We start from the raw sequence: 19,437 nt of genomic DNA on the forward strand, positions 1-19,437 counted from the left end.
CATGCCTGCGCCCCTGGTTCTGAATACAGTACAGGCAAATAAACACTGAGGAAAAAACATACAGACAAATAAACAGAAGTGATGGCCTGGGGGTGTGGTGGTTAAGGTGCTGGACTCCCACATGGCTGACCACAGTTTGAGTCCCAGACCTGGTGGCTTGCTTTCTTACTTTCCCTCTCTCCTCCTCTCTCCAGTCAAATTAAAAAACAGTAATAAATAAAATTAAATAATTCTTTAAAAAAGAAAATTGACAGTCTGAGGGAAATACTTTATAAGCCCAAATTCAAGTGTTTAAACTGAGCCCCACCATGTCCACAGCAGCCCTCTGCTGCAGGGATTTGTACCGTGTCTGTGACTGGAGAAAGGAAACACTGCACTGCCTCACCACCTCTAGTGTGTAGGAACTACAGAAAACAGGGCATTTAACGACTACAAAACCAAGGACATAGTGGAAGCCGGGTGGACATGTCCTGGAGAACATGGGTCAAAGTCACGTTGAAGAATGTATCACCAGCTTATTTTAATTTGTTCAAAAGTTGGGTCATACCCTGTTTCCCACTCTACCATTGAACAGAGAAAAGTTTTCATTCATAAAACTTTAAGTCTGAAAACTAGAAATAGCCTTGGCCCTAATGCCTCTCCTTCCCTTCCAGCTTTAGTCTTATCCACTTCATTTCCTACTTTCCTTCCACTGGAGCCATCTGGCAAAGATCATGTGCCTGAAAGGGCTTCTCTCCCTATTTCTGAACATTGCAGAAAAATGTATCTATTCACTTAAACAAGAAAAGCCCTTTGAATGTGTGGTTATAAAAAACATGGAAGGAAATACATATGTTGTTGTCATAAAAGCAAGATTATGGCTTTTTTCACTCAAACACACTTGTAAAAATATTACTTTACAGAGCCAGCAGGTAGTGTGATGGTTAAGGCACTGGACTCCCACATGGCCAGCCAGAGTCCTGGACCTGGTGGCTTGCTTTCGTTCCCTCTCTCTGACTCTCTCTAGTGAGTGCATGTGCCCTATAGCAAATTAAATAACAATGATAAATAAAATTAAATAAATAACTCTTTTAAAATATATATTACTTTCCATTTGAAAAAAATAAGTGTTTTAAAAATTACCTTTTTGTCACGACTCCCAGTGAAGAAATACTTGCTATCAGGACTCCAATCACAAGACCAAATAATTCTACTGTGCACAGAAGTAATTTTATTGGTGAAAGCAAAGAGACTGAAAACTATGTCTGAAAACAAAACAAAACAAAAACAATACGCACTTACTCACAAAGCAAAGCAGGCTGTTTCTGACTTGTTAAAAAACTATGTTTAAGTGTCACACACATCATAGGATTTAGGGATCAATTTACATATGCTGCCTTTGGAAACAGATTGGTGGTTAAGGTCTCTGGACTCCCAAGTGGCTGACCGTGTTCAGGTCCTAGACCTGGTTGCTTGCTTTCTCACTTTCACTCTCTCACTCTCACTCTCTCACTCTGTCCCTCTCTGGTCAAATTAAAATAAATAAATAAAGTTAAATAAAATAATGTTTTTTTTTTTAAAGTGACTGCCTATGAGAAGTAAAGGAGATTTTTATCTACTAATCCATAATCCATAAAGACACAAGCAAATTAACAGATACTGTATTAGTACCACTTTAACTTTTAAAAAAGTAATTGTTGCATGTTAGGAAAACACTAGTAATACAGAGGGAACATTCTGTTCTGACACATTCTGTTCTATAGTCTCTGGTCATTCTCTAAAATACAAGAAACTCAGGGGTTAGAAATATGAGATCAAACTGCATGCATGTCATATCAAAGGAAAAATAAACAGTACTGACAAATATTCTTTAAAAGCTCTCTAGAATTTATGTACCAAAAAATCCTGAGGGTGAACTGGCCCCATAACCTAGTGGTAAAGGAAGCAAGATCCCATATGACTGACCATAGTTGGAATCTTGGCCCCAGTGGTTTAAAAAACATGCCAGGTATGTGTGCGTGCACAACCAAGACTCCCATAGGGCAGAGAAATGGAGAAAAGCTTGGGGTGTGATCATGCCCCATTGGGGAGTGCATTCTTCTTTCCCTTTGTGCCTTTCTCTGGCAAACATACATGCCCTCTGGTGAAGGAAAAAAAGAAGGGAGGGAGGAACGGAGGGAGTGAAGGGAGGTAGGGAGGCAGGGTGGTCGGGAAGGAAGGAAGGAAAGAAGAAAGGAAGAGAAGAAACGAAACAAAACTAGAGGAATTTGGATAGGTCACTGCTACAACATAAAGACTATTTTATTTTCCCAATTTATGCAAGGCTTAGAGTCAAATGTGGGTTGGTGTGCTAATACCTCAACCAAGATTTACTTGAACTAACGACAGATGCCCAGCAGGCTTTCCTAATTATCAAAATGATGGAGGTAGGTAGAAAAAAGATAATGTTTTTGGAAACCAGCAGTTAGCGTAATGGCTATGTTGCTGGACTCCCATGTAGTCGACCGCGGTTCGCGTCCCGGACCCGGTGGCTTAAAACTCATGCCAGGCGGGGAACCAGCAGTTAGCATAATGGCTAAGTCACTGGACTCCCACATAGTCGACCGCAGTTCGTGTCCCGGACCCGGTGGCTTAGAACTCACGCCAGGCACGTGTGTGTGCGTGCCCAAGATCCCGAGAGGAGAATGGAGGCGAAGGGATTGCGTTGTGACCATCCCCCCTGGGGGGTGATTTCTCGCTTTCTGTCTCTCTCTGTCTGTCTGGTGAGTGCACGCACCCTATAGCAAAAACTTCTCAAAAAAAAAACCTTTTAATTCTATGTTTCATATTTATAAAATAATTCAGAGAGGAGAAATCACTCATCTACAAATTTTCTTATCTGTATCTTCATAATTCCCGTCCCATAGAATCCTAGCTCAGAATACATCATCCATTTAGTCTGTGATAGCGTTCTATAACCATCTGCAGAATGTAACTGTCTACAGACATATTTCTATACTTCTTCAGCTGACATATCTTAACACTTGCCATCCTGACGACATGATCACAAGGTTAATCCAAAAATCACCTGCATTTAAATTTTACAATGAAGGCCAAGTTTTCCTCCATTACCACAGAACTCTGAGGGGCTTCTCAGCCACAGGCTCTGTCCTTTACTTCCTTTCAATTTCCCGTAACCAACAGCAGCTTACCATGGATAAAATGGGCATAACTGCTTCCCTCTTAATCTTCCTGATCAGATGTTGTCTTACCAAACTCAAGTGAAATCGTATCCTGCCTTTTCCACAATGACCATGTCCGATCTCTGGAAACAGCTAGTAAGAACTTGTCATTAGGTGAGAAGGCCATCTGCGTGACAGTCAAACTGTGGAAAACTAAATTCTGCACCTGTTTCCAAGATGTAGTATTCCAAAGAATGATAGCTGCATGCTCTTTCTTAGCTGCCTGCAGGACAGAAATGAAACAATGCAACTATTTACATAGAATAAACTGAAAACATATCAAAAAAGGATATACTGAAAACATATCTAAAAAGAATATAATGTTTCTATGTGTACATTTTACGTATCAGTTTAAATACAAAAGAAAAAGAAGTTCCTAGGAGATAATATACTACAAGCAGGTCTAAATCCTCAGAAGCAGGGAAGACCAGGATTAGAAAAGATGAATCATCAGAAACGGATGCTGTAATCACACTATTTTAACGTTTTTAAAAAAGAATACACTGTGGTTCCAACAGATGGTATGGAGGTTAAGGCAGCTGGATCCCACACAGCTGACTGCTGTATAAGTCCTGTCATGGCTGCTTGAAAATCATTCCAGGCACATGTGTGTGTGTGCCCAAAATCTCAAGAGGACAATGGAGGAGAAGAGATTGTGCAGTGACCATCTCTCCTCCTGGGGAGGGGGATTTTTCACTTTCTGTCTCTCTCCAGTGAGCATACACACCCTACAGCAAAACCATATTTTTAAAAATTATCAAATTGTTCATATTAAACATGCAGTTTATAGTATGTTAATGACACAGTAGTATGTTAATGACACCTAAATAAAGCTATTTTAAAATGTTGGAAAGAGGAGCCAGTGGGTCGCATGTGGTTAAGGCGCTGAACGTTCCCACATGGCTGACCACAGTTCGAGTCCTGGTGGCTTGCTTTCTCTCTCTCTCTCTCTCTCTCTCTGTGTGTGTGTGTGTGTGGGTGTGTGTGTGTGTGTGTGTGTGTGTACATGCCCCAAATCCTGCTGAGATGGAGAAGTTAAGAAAGGATTGCAGTGTCATTATTCCCCATGGGAGGTATTTTCTCCCTGTCTCTTTAATGAGTATATGCACCCCTCTGGTAAATATTTAACAAAAAAGGGTCACTCTCCTGGGCAAATGTAGGCAGCATACAGTCCTACGTGCCATGGCAATTACCTGATCTGGCTACTAACCTGCCTCACCCTTGGCATGGGCCAAGAGTGCCCTCAAAAAAAGGTCAATGGACTTCACTCCAGCTCTCACCCTATCATTCTCCTGTGTCTCCAGGACCACAGTTATTAAAATTTATCACATTTTTAGGAACCATTTTTTTAAGAGAGATTTTTGTTATAGGGCACTCACCAGAGAGACAAAAGGTGAAAAAATCACATTGCAAGGTTATGGCCACACCGTAGTTCCTTCTCCTCCATTTTCCTCGAGATCTTGGGCATGCACGCACATGCGCCCAGTGTGAGTTTTAAGCCACCAGGTCCAGGATTTGAACAGTAGTTACTATGTGGGAGTCCAGCAACGTAACCGTTATGCCCTCTGCTGGTCCGAGGAACCATTTTTAAGATATCTGAGTAGGAGTCAGCAGGTGGCATGGTGGTTAAGATGCTGGACTGCAACATGGCCAACATCAGTTCAAGTCCTGGACCTGAGAACTTGCTTTCTCACTTTCCCTCTCTCTCTCTCTCTCTCTCTTTCTCTCTCTGGTCAAATTGAAAATTGCTTATATTAACTTTTAAAAAATAAAAGTTACTTTTAAAATCTGAAAAATAGTAATAATAATATAAATAAAATTAGATAAAATAATTTTTAAAAAAAAGCTATCTGATTGGGACCAGCAGATGGTGTAATGGTTACAATACTGGACTCTCGCATAGTCGACTGTAGTTCAAGTCCTAGACCAGGTGGGTTAAAACTTACACTGGGAACATGTATGTGCATGCCCAAGATCTTGAGAGGAGAGTGAAGGAAAAGGAATTGCAGGGTGGCCGACCCTCATGGAGGGTGATTTCTTGCTTTCTGTCTCTCTGTTTCTCTGGTGAGCACAAGTGCCCCATAGCAAAAATCTCTCTTAAACAAGAAAAAAAGATGTCTGATCAATTAATTCTGTCCTAAAGAATAAATCAACTCAAACAAATCATAAGAAAAATGTGCAACTGATTTTAAAATGGAGAGGAAGAAACCGAGAAAACAACATTCAGAAAAATCCCATACCCAGTGGCCTTTCACGCAAGGTTCTGCCTAATTCACTATCAAACTTGCAGAAACCTAAGGACCCAAGTAAATGTGACCAGGTAGAATCAAAAGTACCTTACAAGCTGAGGCAAGCAGAGTCTTTGAATTGTTACAAGCAACACAGAATATTTCATAACCATGTCCATATCTAAAATTAAAAAGAGAAAATATATGACTTCTACATTAGTAAAAGTACTGAATCTCATGCTGTAAAATTTTGTAAGTGAAACTCTCTAGGTAACATGCAATTCTTTTAAAAGATCATTATTTTTTGTCTAAGCAAACATTTTGGGGGCCAGCCCATGACCTGATGGTTAAGGTGGCTAGATCCCACATAGCCAACTGTGTGGTTCTGCACTTATCTAACAGAATGATTCCCCCCCCTTTTTTTTTTTTTTTTAATTTTTGCCAAAGGGGACATGTGCTTGTCAGAGAGAGAGGAAGAGAGAATATACTTCCCATGGAGAATGGTCAATTGCAAGCCTTTTTCCTCTAACTCTCCATCCTGTTGGGACTTTGGGTACGCACGCAGATGCCTCTGGTGTGTTTCTCAAGCTGCCAGGTCCAGGACCATGGGATCAGCCATGTAAGATCCAGCTGCCTTAACCACCAGACCATGGAGCCACGAGGTCAATGTCACCATTCCCTATGGGGGTCCCTTCTCTCTCTCTCTCTCTCTCTCTCTAGAGTGCTCATGCTCTCTATCAAAACTTGAAAAAAAAAAAAAAAATTGGACAGAGTTCAATCTGAATTCTGTAGTTTAAGTCCCAGACTCATAGCTTGAAAATCATACAGGCTGCATGTGAACATGTGTCCAAAACCCTGAGAAGAAAATGGATAAGAAGAGATTGTGGCAGGATCATCCCCCTGGGGGGCTGATTCTCATTTTCCCTCTTCTCTCTCTGTCTCTCTCTGGTGAGTACACTTGCCTTATAATAAAACTAATTAAATAAATATATATGTGTGTGTATACACATATGTGTGTAAACATATACATATGTGTGTATGTGTGTACATATGTGTGTGTGTGTATATATATATATATACACACACACAAATAAAAGAAATACAACTCACTTTAACAATTAGATTAACATTCACATTTTTACCTCTTACTCTCAACTAGCCAGCACAATGAAAAACAAGCCATGAAAAGATTTTGATGGGGAGCCATCCAAGAAGGAAAAGACCAGTTAGAATAACAAAATCTCAGGGACCAGCAGTTGGCATAATGGCTATGTCACTGAACTCCCATGTAGTCAACTGCGGTTCGAGTCCCAGACCCGGTGGCTTAAATTCACACCAGGCGCGTGTGCGTGCGTGCCCAAGATCCTGAGAGGAGAATAGAGAATTGCAGCATGGCCATCCCCCAGAGCGGTGATTTCTCTCACACTCGCCCTATAGCAAAAACAAGACAAAAACCTGTAAAAAAAAAAAAAAAAGGGAAAAAAAAAGAGTAACAAAACTTCAACATATTGGGAACAGAGGTGACCCACTGTAGTCCTATCTAACTGGGAAACTGGGGTGAGAGGACCACCACAAAACAAGATCCCATCAAAAATACCTCTAAGGGTCAGGTGGTGGTGCAGCAGCAAACGTAAGTGAACCTACATGAAAAAGCCTCCCAAGCACATGTGCTCACAATTCAGGCTGGCTGAAACAGTAGGACTGAAGTGTGAAGACCCTTAAGGTGTATGTGTGTGTGTGTGTGTCTGTCTCTCTCTCTTTCACAGAATAAACTTAATAAAAACACCTCTACTGGGACCAGCAGATGGCATAATGATTATGTCGCTAGACTCCCACATAGTCAACCACAGTTCAAGTTCTGGACCTGGAGGCTTAAAACTCACACTGGGTGAGTGTGCATGGGTGCACAAAATCCCAAGAGGAGACCAGAGGAGAAGGGATTGCAGCATGGCCATCCCCCGGGGGGTGATTTCTCACTTTTTATCTCTCTGTCTCTTTCTCTCCGTGAGTGCATGTGGCCTATATCAAAAACCTCTCTTAAAAAAAGAAAAAAAGCCAGTGCTGACAGGTGGCATGATGGTTAAGTACATGCCTGACCATGGTTCAAGTCCCGGACCTGGTAACTTGCTTTCTCACTTTGTCTCTCTCTCCCTTTCTCTCTGTCTCACTCTGTCCCTCTCTGATCAAATTTAAACTAAGTTAAATAAAATAATTATTTTTTAAAAAAGCAAAACCTCTCTCTCTCTCTCTCTGCATATATCTCATTTAAATTTTTTTTTAAATTTATTTATTATTTTATGCCTCTCCACTCTAAAAATTAAGAGAAGATTGACCGCATACCCTAGTGGATCCCACGCCGTTGACTATGCTTTGAATCCTGACCCTGGCTGCTTTAAAAACACTTTGGGCACATGTGTATGTGTACCCCAAATCCTGATAGGATGGAGAAATGGAGGAAAAGGGATGGTGGCATGACCTACACTCCTCTGGGAAATGCTTCCTCCCTCTCCCTCTCTCAGGTAAGTACATATACCCTTTGGCATTTAAAAAAAATTAAGACCAATAAAGAAACTTAATAAATATAAATAGAAATATAAAAATATCAATGTGAGGTTGATTCTCACCTCTAATTAAAAGTGGCTTTAATATATAAAAAGTGGCTACTAAAATATCTATAGAGTAAAAGGGAAAATGTAGGTAGGAGGGAAGCAAAGATTATCTTCTTTGGTAGGAATCACAAGTTATGACAGAATCAGACCAAACTTACAATTTCTGAACTTCAGGCCACAAAGTATTTTGCAGAAGATGATCCTCAGTGGGAGGCTCTACAATAAATTTATAGTGTTGCAATTTATTGTTTCTGTTTTCATGCAAATAAAAAAGTAAATTTTGTATCACTTATTTAGGTCAGCAATGACAAGTACTATACTCTGTGTACTTAATAAGTCATCCTTTTGTCATTCCTTACCAGTAAGTATAGAGGGTTGAAAGGCCATCTGGTGATACTCTAAGCCAGTACTAGTTAACAGTTCCTCTTGATCAGAAGGTTGAAAAGCTATATCTCCTAGTGTTAAAACAAACAAAACAGATTAACATAATTAATGCAATCACGATCTTTATGTCTCCTACATTTGTATCAATATTAAGGCCATCAATTAGAAAGCAGTGGCACTTTAAAGTGGTAAAATTCAAAGCAATGTCCACATGATTCCAAAGCCACAGGTGTTTTCACTATTCCAATGTTTTCTAAATACACTCCTTGGAGCGTCAGTAAATTCCATAAAGATTCCTCCATTTTCTTTGACCTAATAGCTCCCAAATATTTTAAATTATGTAGCAGATTCTTCAGTTTACTCACACTAACATCTGTGGTGTTAGTGCTTCATGAAACACACTTTGTGAAAGCTGCACCTGTTTTAGCGGTCTGTGGGTATACAGAGTACTTACAAGATGTTTGATGGAGAAGGCAGATGCATGTATTATGATTTTAAAAAGTAAACAAACAGCTATAATGAACACTAGGCACATAAAACTAGATTTTAAGTACCACCACGAGTTCAATGACTCTGGAGACTAAACCTTACCTTGAAAGACAGCTTTATTTGATAATCCCAATGCAGGGACAGTAGCTCCTTCAGGAAGATCACTGTCATGCTAAAATAAAAAGTATAACATGTAAATTTTAAACACTAAAAATTACTGTTACCTCAAGCACTACAATAAATAATAAATAAAGTCATGCTTATAAATGTTGAGAAATAGTTTAAAGACTACTCTGTATGAATGTCTGCCCCCCTGCCACCTCCTGAACCAACAGATACAATGCTAAGCAATCACTTTCCAATCGACAAGCCTTACCTTACTCCCAGGCCCCACCCAGCCCATGAAATCAGGCATCCTCTTCTCTAAGAGCTCATTAAACCCCAACAGTTGAAAGGTTTTTAGAATGTGACTAGGACTGCAATGCACTGGTTTCAGGCAAAGAATAGACTGAGTGCTCTACTTTCAAGAGAGTTTCATCAATGACGCTGATATAAACACAGATGTTTCCCAGAAAGGCACAGTCATAGCATTTTCATTAAACCTATTTACTTACATTTCAACGCAGAGGCTGGAGCTACAATAGATATAAACATCAGCAATAGAAATTTAAACCATTATTAAAACTACCTATGACATAAAAACTTTATCTCAGAACAAAGAAAAAGAAAATAGCATGTAAGGGTCAAGAAGAAACATTCTGCATATTTATCCCAGTACTTCATATGGAAACAAATCTAAAACAGAGCAAGAAGCTTTCTGTCCTACAGGATTACTGAATTATAGGGCACATAATAAGTGTAGCTTGTCATAGATCCCTAAAAGCCATTTCAATCCCTAGAACTGAAGCAACCTGAAACTACCCCTTCAGCACCACATGCTTGGCTCTATGTAATAACCACAGTCAAGACCTCCCTTTTGATCTCATTTCCATTGTCCATTATTATAGTAGAACAAGCGTAAGAGAATCTAAGTCCTCTTCACATCATTTAAAAAGCCTATGGCATGAAGTGCTGAGTACATACTCCAGGAAATTTGCTTGGGCATTTCATTTCAAATGACTCTCATTTTCTTCTCTAGTCTTACCTGTAGCAGTGCTGGTTTCCCTGCCTTCAGGGTCTCTGAGATCCCAGACAATGCTCTCCATTCCAAAACACTTTTTGTCCCTTTCCTTACGTAGGAAGGCTTCCAAGGCACTCCATAGTCTCAGCTGTGCCTACCTCCTTAGCTTCTCCATATTTGACATTCTGCCATCCTCTCCATGTCCTTTTACAAAGTCTTCATCTCAACAAACAACAGCTCTGGCCACCTCTCTGCTCCCTCTCCCCTTCTTCTGCCTATCAAAATTATACTTCCCCTTTCTGAGCTCAAAATCAAATTTGTGACCCAACTCTAACTAAAGGGCTGGATGATATGCCCTTCTATGTAACAATAACATCTTTCTTCATTTTCCTTCTCTTGAATTAAGTTACTTTGTAATTTTCACAATCCATGTATTTTTATAAAGTATCTTTTGTTAAAGGCAAGTACAAACATAAAATCTTACTCTTACAGAAACCTAAATAAAGTCCCATTAAACAATGTCCTGGGCCAGTCAGTGGCTTGGTGGTTAAGGTGGCCAGATCCCATACAGACGACAGTATAGTTCAAGTCCCAGCTCTGGCAGCTTGAGAAACTTGAATGCCCAAAATCCCACAAGGAGGGAGAAATGAAGAGATTATGTGACCATCCCCAGTGGGAGATGCTTTCTCACTTTCTTTCTCTCTGAATCTCTCTCAAGCAAACGCATGTGCTCTCTAGCAAATTAGTTTTGAAAAAAGTCCCACTGCTCTGATACAGAGAATGACTTCTTTCTTCTATGAAATTTACTTCAGTACCATAAGATTTTGCAATTAGCTAGTCTAATCAAGTAATTGCAGGTATGTTATTTTCCCTGCTTTCCACATCAGACCCTACAGCTGAGTGATAATCTCCTTAAAAAGGGATCCATCATTTATAGTATATCATAGGTACCTGCAATAATTAATAGTATTAACACCTCAAGAGAACACTGTAATTCTGCTTTCACTTGAGCTCATTTTAGGTTTTAACATTTAAGTCACTACAAACCACAGTGCCTATAAGTTTGTCAAACCAGTGATAAACAATTTGACTTTCTTTCCACCATTATACCACATGTATAACCTAAAGCAAAATCATTTAAATTTAAAACAAAGTGACTAGATTTAAGTAAAACATTTATAGGAATACTCACATTACAAAGCACATGATTTAGTGACTGTCCTGTAATGGCACAAAAGTTCTCCACAAAATTTCGAGGTGCAGAAAAAACTCGAAGAACTTTTTCATCTGCTCCAGATACAAACTGAAACCGATTAATCATTGCCAAACATTTTAGGTCATACCCATGTATCTGAGGCCTCGCAATTTCATGCCAAGTCACCTGGGTAACAAAAGGATAAACAAAGATGACCACATATTTTTTAAAAAATTGTTTTCAACAAGCAAAGTTGTTATTAGGTACTCGGGAAAGTCATGACACATTTTTGCATAGGAAAATATGTCATGACTTTCCCGACAACCAAACAGATGCAAAATTATTACTACGCCATGGATATATGGCCATGGGCAGGTTCATCCATGTATAAACAACACCTGAGCCACGTCGATAACAAAGCACCAAGAGCCAAAGGAAATCACGCCAAATCATTTGACTTGTTTTTCATCGACTATAGGTGTTGTTCTCAATGCTCTCAACTCTCGTCACTTGAGCATGCCATGTGCTAGTGAAGCAATAAGACTAGTAGCAAGCTTCATTAAACCTTACGGACTAAGCTGCAGTTACTTATATAAATTTATGTCAAAAATTGAACTGAGGATCCCAACTTTCTCTACCATAGAATGGTTCAATGGCTTATCAGTGGTACAGTTTTATCTTGATTGTTTGACCTTATGTCCACTATTAAAAATCCTCTTGGGAACCAGCAGTTAGCGTAATGGCTATGTTGCTGGATTCCCACGTAGTCGACCGCGGTTCGTGTCCCGGACCCGGTGGCTTAAAACTCACGCCGGGCGCGTGTGTGTGCGTGCCCAAGATCCCGAGAGGAGAATGGAGGAGAAGGGATTGTGGTGTGACCATCCCCCCTGGGGGGTGATTTCTCGCTTTCTGTCTCTATGTCTCTCTCTGTCTGTCTGGCGAGCGCACGTGCCCTACAGTGAAAATCTCTCAAAAAAAAAAAAAATCCTCTTGAACAAGAACTGCCCTCAACTACTTTTTTTTTTTGAGAGGATTTTGTAGGGTGTGTGCACTTGCCAGGAAGACAGAGAAACAGAGAGAAAGCAAGAAATCCCTCCCCCCGCCCGGGGGGATAGCCATGCCACAGTCCCTTCTCCTCCATTCTCTTCACAGAGTCTTGGACACGCACGCACATGCGCCAGGTGTGAGTTTAAACCACCAGGCCCAGGACTCAAACCGCAGTCAACTACATGGGAGTCCAGGTACACAGCCATTACGCCAACTGCTGATCCTGCCCTCAAATACTTTTAACTATACTACATAACTTAGAAATCAGCTTTTACTGTCGAGTTGATACTTCCTCCTAATGAATTAAACACAAAAGTAAATGAGGGAACAGAATTTTTACGTGACTCTGAAGTAAATATATTTGATGATTAACATTTAAATTACTGAAGGAATTATAAAAAGTACATGTATGTTTAAGTTTTTAAGAAAATGCTAAACTGTTTCCCCACAGGGCTGTTTTGCATTCCCACTAGCAATGTCAAGAAGTTGCAGTTGGGGACCAGCAGTTGGTGTAATGGATATGTCACTGGACTCCCACATAGTCAACCACGGTTTGAGTCTCAGACCTGGTGGCTTAAACTCATGCCAGGCAAGTGTGCGTGTGTGCCCAAGATCCCAAGAGGAGAGTAGAGGAGAAGGGACTGTGGTATAGCCATTCCCCCCGGGGGGTGATTTCCCGCCTTCTGTCTCTTTGTCTCTTTCTGTCTTTCTGGCAAGCACACGCGCCCTATAGCAAAAACCTCTCCAAAAAAATAAAGAAGTTGCAGTCATAGGCCAGCCAGTGGCATGGTGGATAAGGTGACTGAATCTCACATGGCCGACAGCATGGTTTGAGTCCCAGGCCCAGCAGCTTTTAACACACACCAGGTGTGATATGCATGTGTGTGCAAAATCATGAAAGGAGAAATGGAGAAGGGACTGTAGCATGACACCCTCCATGGGGGATGCTTATTCACATTCTGTCTCTAGTGAACACATGCACCTTCCAGCAAATTAAAAAAAAAAAAAAAATGCTGGGCCAACAAGTGGTGTGGAGGTTAAGGCACGGGATCCTACAAGGCCAGCTTGAAAATAATACCAGCTGCATGTGCACGCATGCCCAAAATCCCAATAGCATGGTCATCTCCTGAAAGGAGTGGTGACTTCTCAGTTTCCCTTTCTCTCTAGCAAGTGCATGCATCCTATAGCAAAAACTTTTAAAAAGAGGACCAGCAGATGGTGGAACAGTAGCACCGCTGGACTTGCATTACCCAACTGTGATTCAAGTCCCCACACCAAGTGGCTTAAAACTCACAACAGGCTGGGACCAGCAGTTAGTGTAATGGCTATGTCGCTGGACTCCCATGTAGTCGACCGTGGTTCGAGTACCAGACCCGGTGGCTTAAACTCATGCCAGGCGTGGTGCGTGTGTATGCCCAAGATCCCAAGAGGAGACTGAAGGAGAAGGCATTGCGGCGTGGTCATCCCCTCTGGGAGGTGATTTCTTGCTTTCTGTCTCTCTCTGTCTTTCTGGTGAGAGCATGCGCCCTATAGCAAAAACCTCTCCAAAACAAACAAACAAAAAACCTCACAACAGGCACATGTGCGTGCATGCCCAAAATCCCAAAAGGAGAATGGCAGATAAGGGATTGTGGCATGGCCATTCCCCCAGGAGGGTGATTTCTCACTTTCTGTCTCTCTCTTTGTTGAGTGCACACACCCTACAGCAAAAATCTCTCTCTGAAGAAAAAAAAAAAAAAAAATAAAGTTTCAGTCACTTGCTGATATTTTTTTAATGGCGTCCAGCTGCCTTGGTCCCTGCCCAAGTCCCACCTGCTGCCCAATGTATTTTTTACTTTAGTTATCTTAGAGTATGTGGTATCTCAACATGGACTTAATTTGCATCTTCCTAATGGCTAACTAACAATGTTGCCCCACTTTTCATGTACTCATAGGTGTTTTCTACACTGGATTAGTCAAGTAGGAAGGTATCTTACCTGTGATTGGTCTCTTTTCTTCCATGGAGCAAAAAGTCGAGTTGTCTGATCTGTACTAACAGTGATGATAAATTCTCCTTCTGGATCCCACACTAGGTCTTGGACACCATCAAAGTGTCCTGAAATGACAATCTCTGGGGTCCATTCTTTCTGTAACAAAAGTGTTCATGACAAGTACCAAAATAATCACAGGCCAGTAGCACCCAAAACAAAGTACTCATGTCTGAAACTGGGAAGGACTGAAGCCCCTAGCAAGGTGAAAAGCTACATATACAAGATGGAAGCATGCAATAACAGTATTCATTTTCCAATCGACCATATTTTAACTTAAGCATTCCAAAATGTGCTATGTCCTGGAAGCAGTAACCTTCAGAAATGTCTACCCATTCACTGCCTAATGAATGCCTTCTGAAGCCACACACTACTTAATTTTTCTGTGTCTCAACTAACCCTTCAATAATATAGGCCTTTTAAAAGAAAGATCTAAAAGCCGTATATTTTCTACTACGTTTCTACACAGTATTATAAGTAAAAATACTATCTCTTGAGGCGTTGGAAAAGTCATGATGTATTTTTCTGTTTTTCTATGCAAAAATGCATCATGACTTTTCTGGTGATCCAATAACAATCTTTCATTTAAAAGTTGCTCTATTTGATCAAAAATGCTTCCTCTGGAAGTGCTTTGTAGGGGCTGGCAGGTGGCATGGTAGTTAAGGGCGTTGGACTCCCACATGGCCGACTGTGGTTGGACTCCCTGACCTAGTGGCGAGCTTTCTTACTTTCCTTTTCTCTCTCTCTCTCTCTGTCCCTCTCTAGTCAAATTAAAATAATTTTAAAAATGAAGTTAAATAAAATAATTCTTTAAAAAAAAAAGTACTTTGTAACAGGGTGTGCAGGTGGCATGATGGTTAAGGGTGCTGGACTCCCACATGGCCGACTGTGGTTGGACTCCCTGACCTAGTGGCGAGCTTTCTTACTTTCCTTTTCTCTCTCTCTCTCTCTGTCCCTCTCTAGTCAAATTAAAATAAATACATTAATAAATAAATTTCAATAAAATAATTCTTTAAAAAAAAGCACTCTATAGGACAGCAGCTAGATCCCACATGGCCTACTGTGTAGTTCCAGTCCCAGAAAAACACTCTGGGTGTGCGTGTGTACATGCCCCAAACCCCAAAGTAAGAGAGAAATGGACAAGAGATTGCAGGATGACACCAGCATGGGGGTCGGGGTTCCTCACTTTCCCTCTCTGTCTTGTTTTCCTCTGCCCATCCCCCTCCCCCCCACCGTGAACACACAATCCTTCTGGCAAGAGAAAAATATTTTAAGTGCTTTTTCTTACTGGGTTGGCTGCATTCTGTCTCCAAAGGTGCAGGGCTCCATGGAAAGCATGAGCGATGATCATGGAGCCATCTTCATTGAACTGGCAGTCATAAAATCCCAGAGTATTACCACCTACTTCACCTACTCGAACCTACACAGTAACAAAATAATCCTCAATCAATAGTCTAAACTTCTCACAAGAGAAATCACTGATTCTAGAGACTGTTAAATTCCCACTCATTTAACATATACACAGGGAAAATTTGCAGCTCTAGCAATGAAGACTCAGAATTTAGTATATAAAATCCAATTTTCTGTTCTTTAAACATTTTTCACCTGCTCTAGCCAAACTCCTGACTCTTCATCTGGAGCCCAGAGAATCATAGTTTTATCCATGGAGGCAGACAACAATCTCATTGGCTGCTGTGGAACTCCATCTAAAGAATAAAAAGTAATCCCTTTAAGTGATCAAATGACAAGCACTGTGTTCTTCTGTACTTGCAAAAATTGGCAAGCACAAAGGTTCAGCATTAGAAGAACAAGTTGTGGTACATTCAGACAATGGAAATAGTATACTGCAATAAAAACACATGAACTAGATATTAGAGCTACATGAATTGACATGGCTACATCTTCAAAATATGCTAAGCTAAAAAGCCAAATTGTCACGGTATAAATACATGCTGATATCGAATTCAAATAGCTATAAAACAATGTTGTGTATGGCTATATAGAAGTTAAAGCATAAAAACATACATGGGAATGATATGCAGTGAATTTAGTACTGTAGCTGCCTACTAGGAAGAACAGGGGGGAAAGGTTGATAAAGAATATGCAGAGATCTTCAATATCTGTAACATCTAATAAATTTTTTTAAAGAAATGTAGCAAATATGGCATAATGTAAGTAAGAGCTGGATAATAATTACCTGACCATTAACTACCGCTACTCTTGTCTTTGGGAAGGGATTAGGGGAGAATGTGAGACTGTGACTTGTTCAGGTTTACCGCCCAGAACCAGCTTGCACACACTCAGAATCTTCACTCCATAAATGTACATTAAGAGCAAAAGAAACAAGAGGCAGAGTCTTACTTTTTCTTAAATCATGTATCTCAGTATTACCAACTTTGGATTACCAAGGGTAAGGATTGCAGTGAAGGTGGCTTAAAGGTCAATTTTTCTTAAATCCCATAATGACTGGATAGAAACTCTTAAAAGAAAAAGCAAATGGGGATGTGGTGGTTTCGGCATCATGGCAGGAATAATACGTTTCCAACTCAGGAGTGCAACAGAACTGAGTGTCCAAGCAGACCAGCAATGCAATATTACGCTGCCAATTTGAAACTGTCTTCTATTTGTAATCTCATCAGTCTAGAATTCTATGAGATTTTACTAAAATGAGAAACACGTGTTTGCTTCTCTTCCTACCTCTGTAAAATGAAGGTTGCCAATGAACTGCATTCACCCAGTTTTCGTGTCCAGCTAGTACAGTCTCCAGTGTAATTGCAAATGCTATCTTAATACCTATGATGAAAACAAGTACAGTATTCTTTCTCAAAACACTTGTAAAGAGAACATTTCCATAACCAAGTCAGTTGTGTTGTTATATTTTAAAAAATAGGATAGTTGAGACTGAACAAAAAGAACATGCATTCAAATTTTTATTAACTTCACCCATTATTCAAAAATACAGGAGAAAAAGTTCTAAAAATAAATTTTCCTCTGGCCAGCCAGTGACACGGTGGTTAAGGCAGCTGGATCCCACATGGTTAACTATTTAGTTTGAGTTGAGACCTGGCAGCTTAAAAGATACACCAGATGCATGTGCATGCCTCAAATCCCAAAAGGAAAATAGATGAAAAGGGACTGTGGCATGGTCATCTCCACAGAGGGTGTTTTCTTACGTCCTCTCTGTCTTTCTCTGGTGCATGTGTGCCCTATGGCAAACAAACAAACAAACAAACAAAAAATTCCTTTAAATAAATATTAAGGAATATAGTCTGTTTTAAAATTTTCTGGGACAGCTACTTTTTTCTTTTTAAAGAATTATTTATTTAATTTTATTTATCATTATTACTTTTAAACTTTGCTATAGGACATGTGCGCTCACCAGAGACACAGAAAGAAAGAATAAGAAAGTGAGAAAGCCAGCTGCCAGGTCAAGGACTCGAACTGTGGCCAGCCATTTGCTTCTCAACTACCATGCCACTCACTGGCCCCAGGGACAGCTACTTCTACAATGCAACTAAGAAAGGAAAAACAGACATGCCAGTCTGCTTGCTGTCCTCACTTACCAGAATGTGATAGCCTAAAGTATTTTTAAAAGGTTGAAACAAATGCAGAAATAAAGGGAACTAAGTATTGTGACCAAACAAATAGTGACAATACCATGAAAAAGTCTACTGTTGGGTATGGCTACATATATGCTATCTATATTGTTTCGGTTCTCCCCATAGAACTATTGGTCATCGGGAAAGCCTTGATGTATTTTTGCATTAAAAAACATTTTAAAAAATATTATGACTTTCCTGATGACCTAACACATGGTTAAAATCTCAACTCTAACAAGCTTTGTAAGTATTATTAACAACAAATGCTACACTTGGGTGAACAATGCTCACTGAGGACTAATGTTTTATAGATACACATCCCAAAACAACGCCTTCAAATACTACACTCCAAGAGGATCTACGATGACGTCCTCTCTGTCTTTCTCTGGTGCATGTGTGCCCTATGGCAAACAAACAAACAAACAAACAAAAAATTCCTTTAAATAAATATTAAGGAATATAGTCTGTTTTAAAATTTTCTGGGACAGCTACTTTTTTCTTTTTAAAGAATTATTTATTTAATTTTATTTATCATTATTACTTTTAAACTTTGCTATAGGACATGTGCGCTCACCAGAGACACAGAAAGAAAGAATAAGAAAGTGAGAAAGCCAGCTGCCAGGTCAAGGACTCGAACTGTGGCCAGCCATTTGCTTCTCAACTACCATGCCACTCACTGGCCCCAGGGACAGCTACTTCTACAATGCAACTAAGAAAGGAAAAACAGACATGCCAGTCTGCTTGCTGTCCTCACTTACCAGAATGTGATAGCCTAAAGTATTTTTAAAAGGTTGAAACAAATGCAGAAATAAAGGGAACTAAGTATTGTGACCAAACAAATAGTGACAATACCATGAAAAAGTCTACTGTTGGGTATGGCTACATATATGCTATCTATATTGTTTCGGTTCTCCCCATAGAACTATTGGTCATCGGGAAAGCCTTGATGTATTTTTGCATTAAAAAACATTTTAAAAAATATTATGACTTTCCTGATGACCTAACACATGGTTAAAATCTCAACTCTAACAAGCTTTGTAAGTATTATTAACAACAAATGCTACACTTGGGTGAACAATGCTCACTGAGGACTAATGTTTTATAGATACACATCCCAAAACAACGCCTTCAAATACTACACTCCAAGAGGATCTACGATGCAGGGATATAGTTGAGAAAATCAGTGTTCTACTAAAACACAAGGATTTAACTTGTCTCCCAACGAAAGTCTGGATAACTCACATTATTAGAAGTCTTCCTATGCTAAAACCAAATTTAGTAACATTTTATAAATTAATTTATGAGAAACATGAAACACTTTCAGCAATTTTTTAAAAATCAAGCTGAAATGGCTTAGAAGAAATACAAGTTTCATATGTGAAAAATGATTCATCGTCCTGTAAAAGTAAAAAGTAAAAGTAAAAACAGAAAAACACACAGTACCAGTTTCAGGGCTTTCATACTTCTGAAAAACTAACCTTCACACAGTTAAGTGGTAAAACAGATAAATGAACCAGCCAGAAGAACTAAGTATTGTTA

At 39.8% G+C, this 19,437-nt stretch overlaps 1 protein-coding gene across 1 annotated transcript in view; it reads right to left on the reverse strand.

Moving 5' to 3' along the window:
• The window catches only part of ELP2 (elongator acetyltransferase complex subunit 2), a 47,027-nt gene that overhangs the window by 8,782 nt on the left and 18,808 nt on the right, over positions 1 to 19,437 (reverse strand). Inside the window, exons 9-19 of the mRNA XM_006150518.3 lie at positions 16,997 to 17,092; positions 15,905 to 16,005; positions 15,588 to 15,719; positions 14,249 to 14,398; positions 11,223 to 11,411; positions 9,013 to 9,082; positions 8,397 to 8,492; positions 8,196 to 8,253; positions 5,537 to 5,609; positions 3,231 to 3,423; positions 1,123 to 1,244 (exon numbers count right to left, since the gene is read on the reverse strand). Of these exons, the coding sequence (XP_006150580.1) occupies positions 1,123 to 1,244; positions 3,231 to 3,423; positions 5,537 to 5,609; positions 8,196 to 8,253; positions 8,397 to 8,492; positions 9,013 to 9,082; positions 11,223 to 11,411; positions 14,249 to 14,398; positions 15,588 to 15,719; positions 15,905 to 16,005; positions 16,997 to 17,092 (1,280 nt within the window). The remainder of the gene's footprint in view (positions 1 to 1,122; positions 1,245 to 3,230; positions 3,424 to 5,536; positions 5,610 to 8,195; positions 8,254 to 8,396; positions 8,493 to 9,012; positions 9,083 to 11,222; positions 11,412 to 14,248; positions 14,399 to 15,587; positions 15,720 to 15,904; positions 16,006 to 16,996; positions 17,093 to 19,437) is intronic.

Source organism: Tupaia chinensis, unplaced genomic scaffold, assembly GCF_000334495.1.
Source record: "Tupaia chinensis unplaced genomic scaffold, TupChi_1.0 Scaffold000290_1, whole genome shotgun sequence".
Lineage (NCBI taxonomy): Eukaryota > Metazoa > Chordata > Mammalia > Scandentia > Tupaiidae > Tupaia > Tupaia belangeri.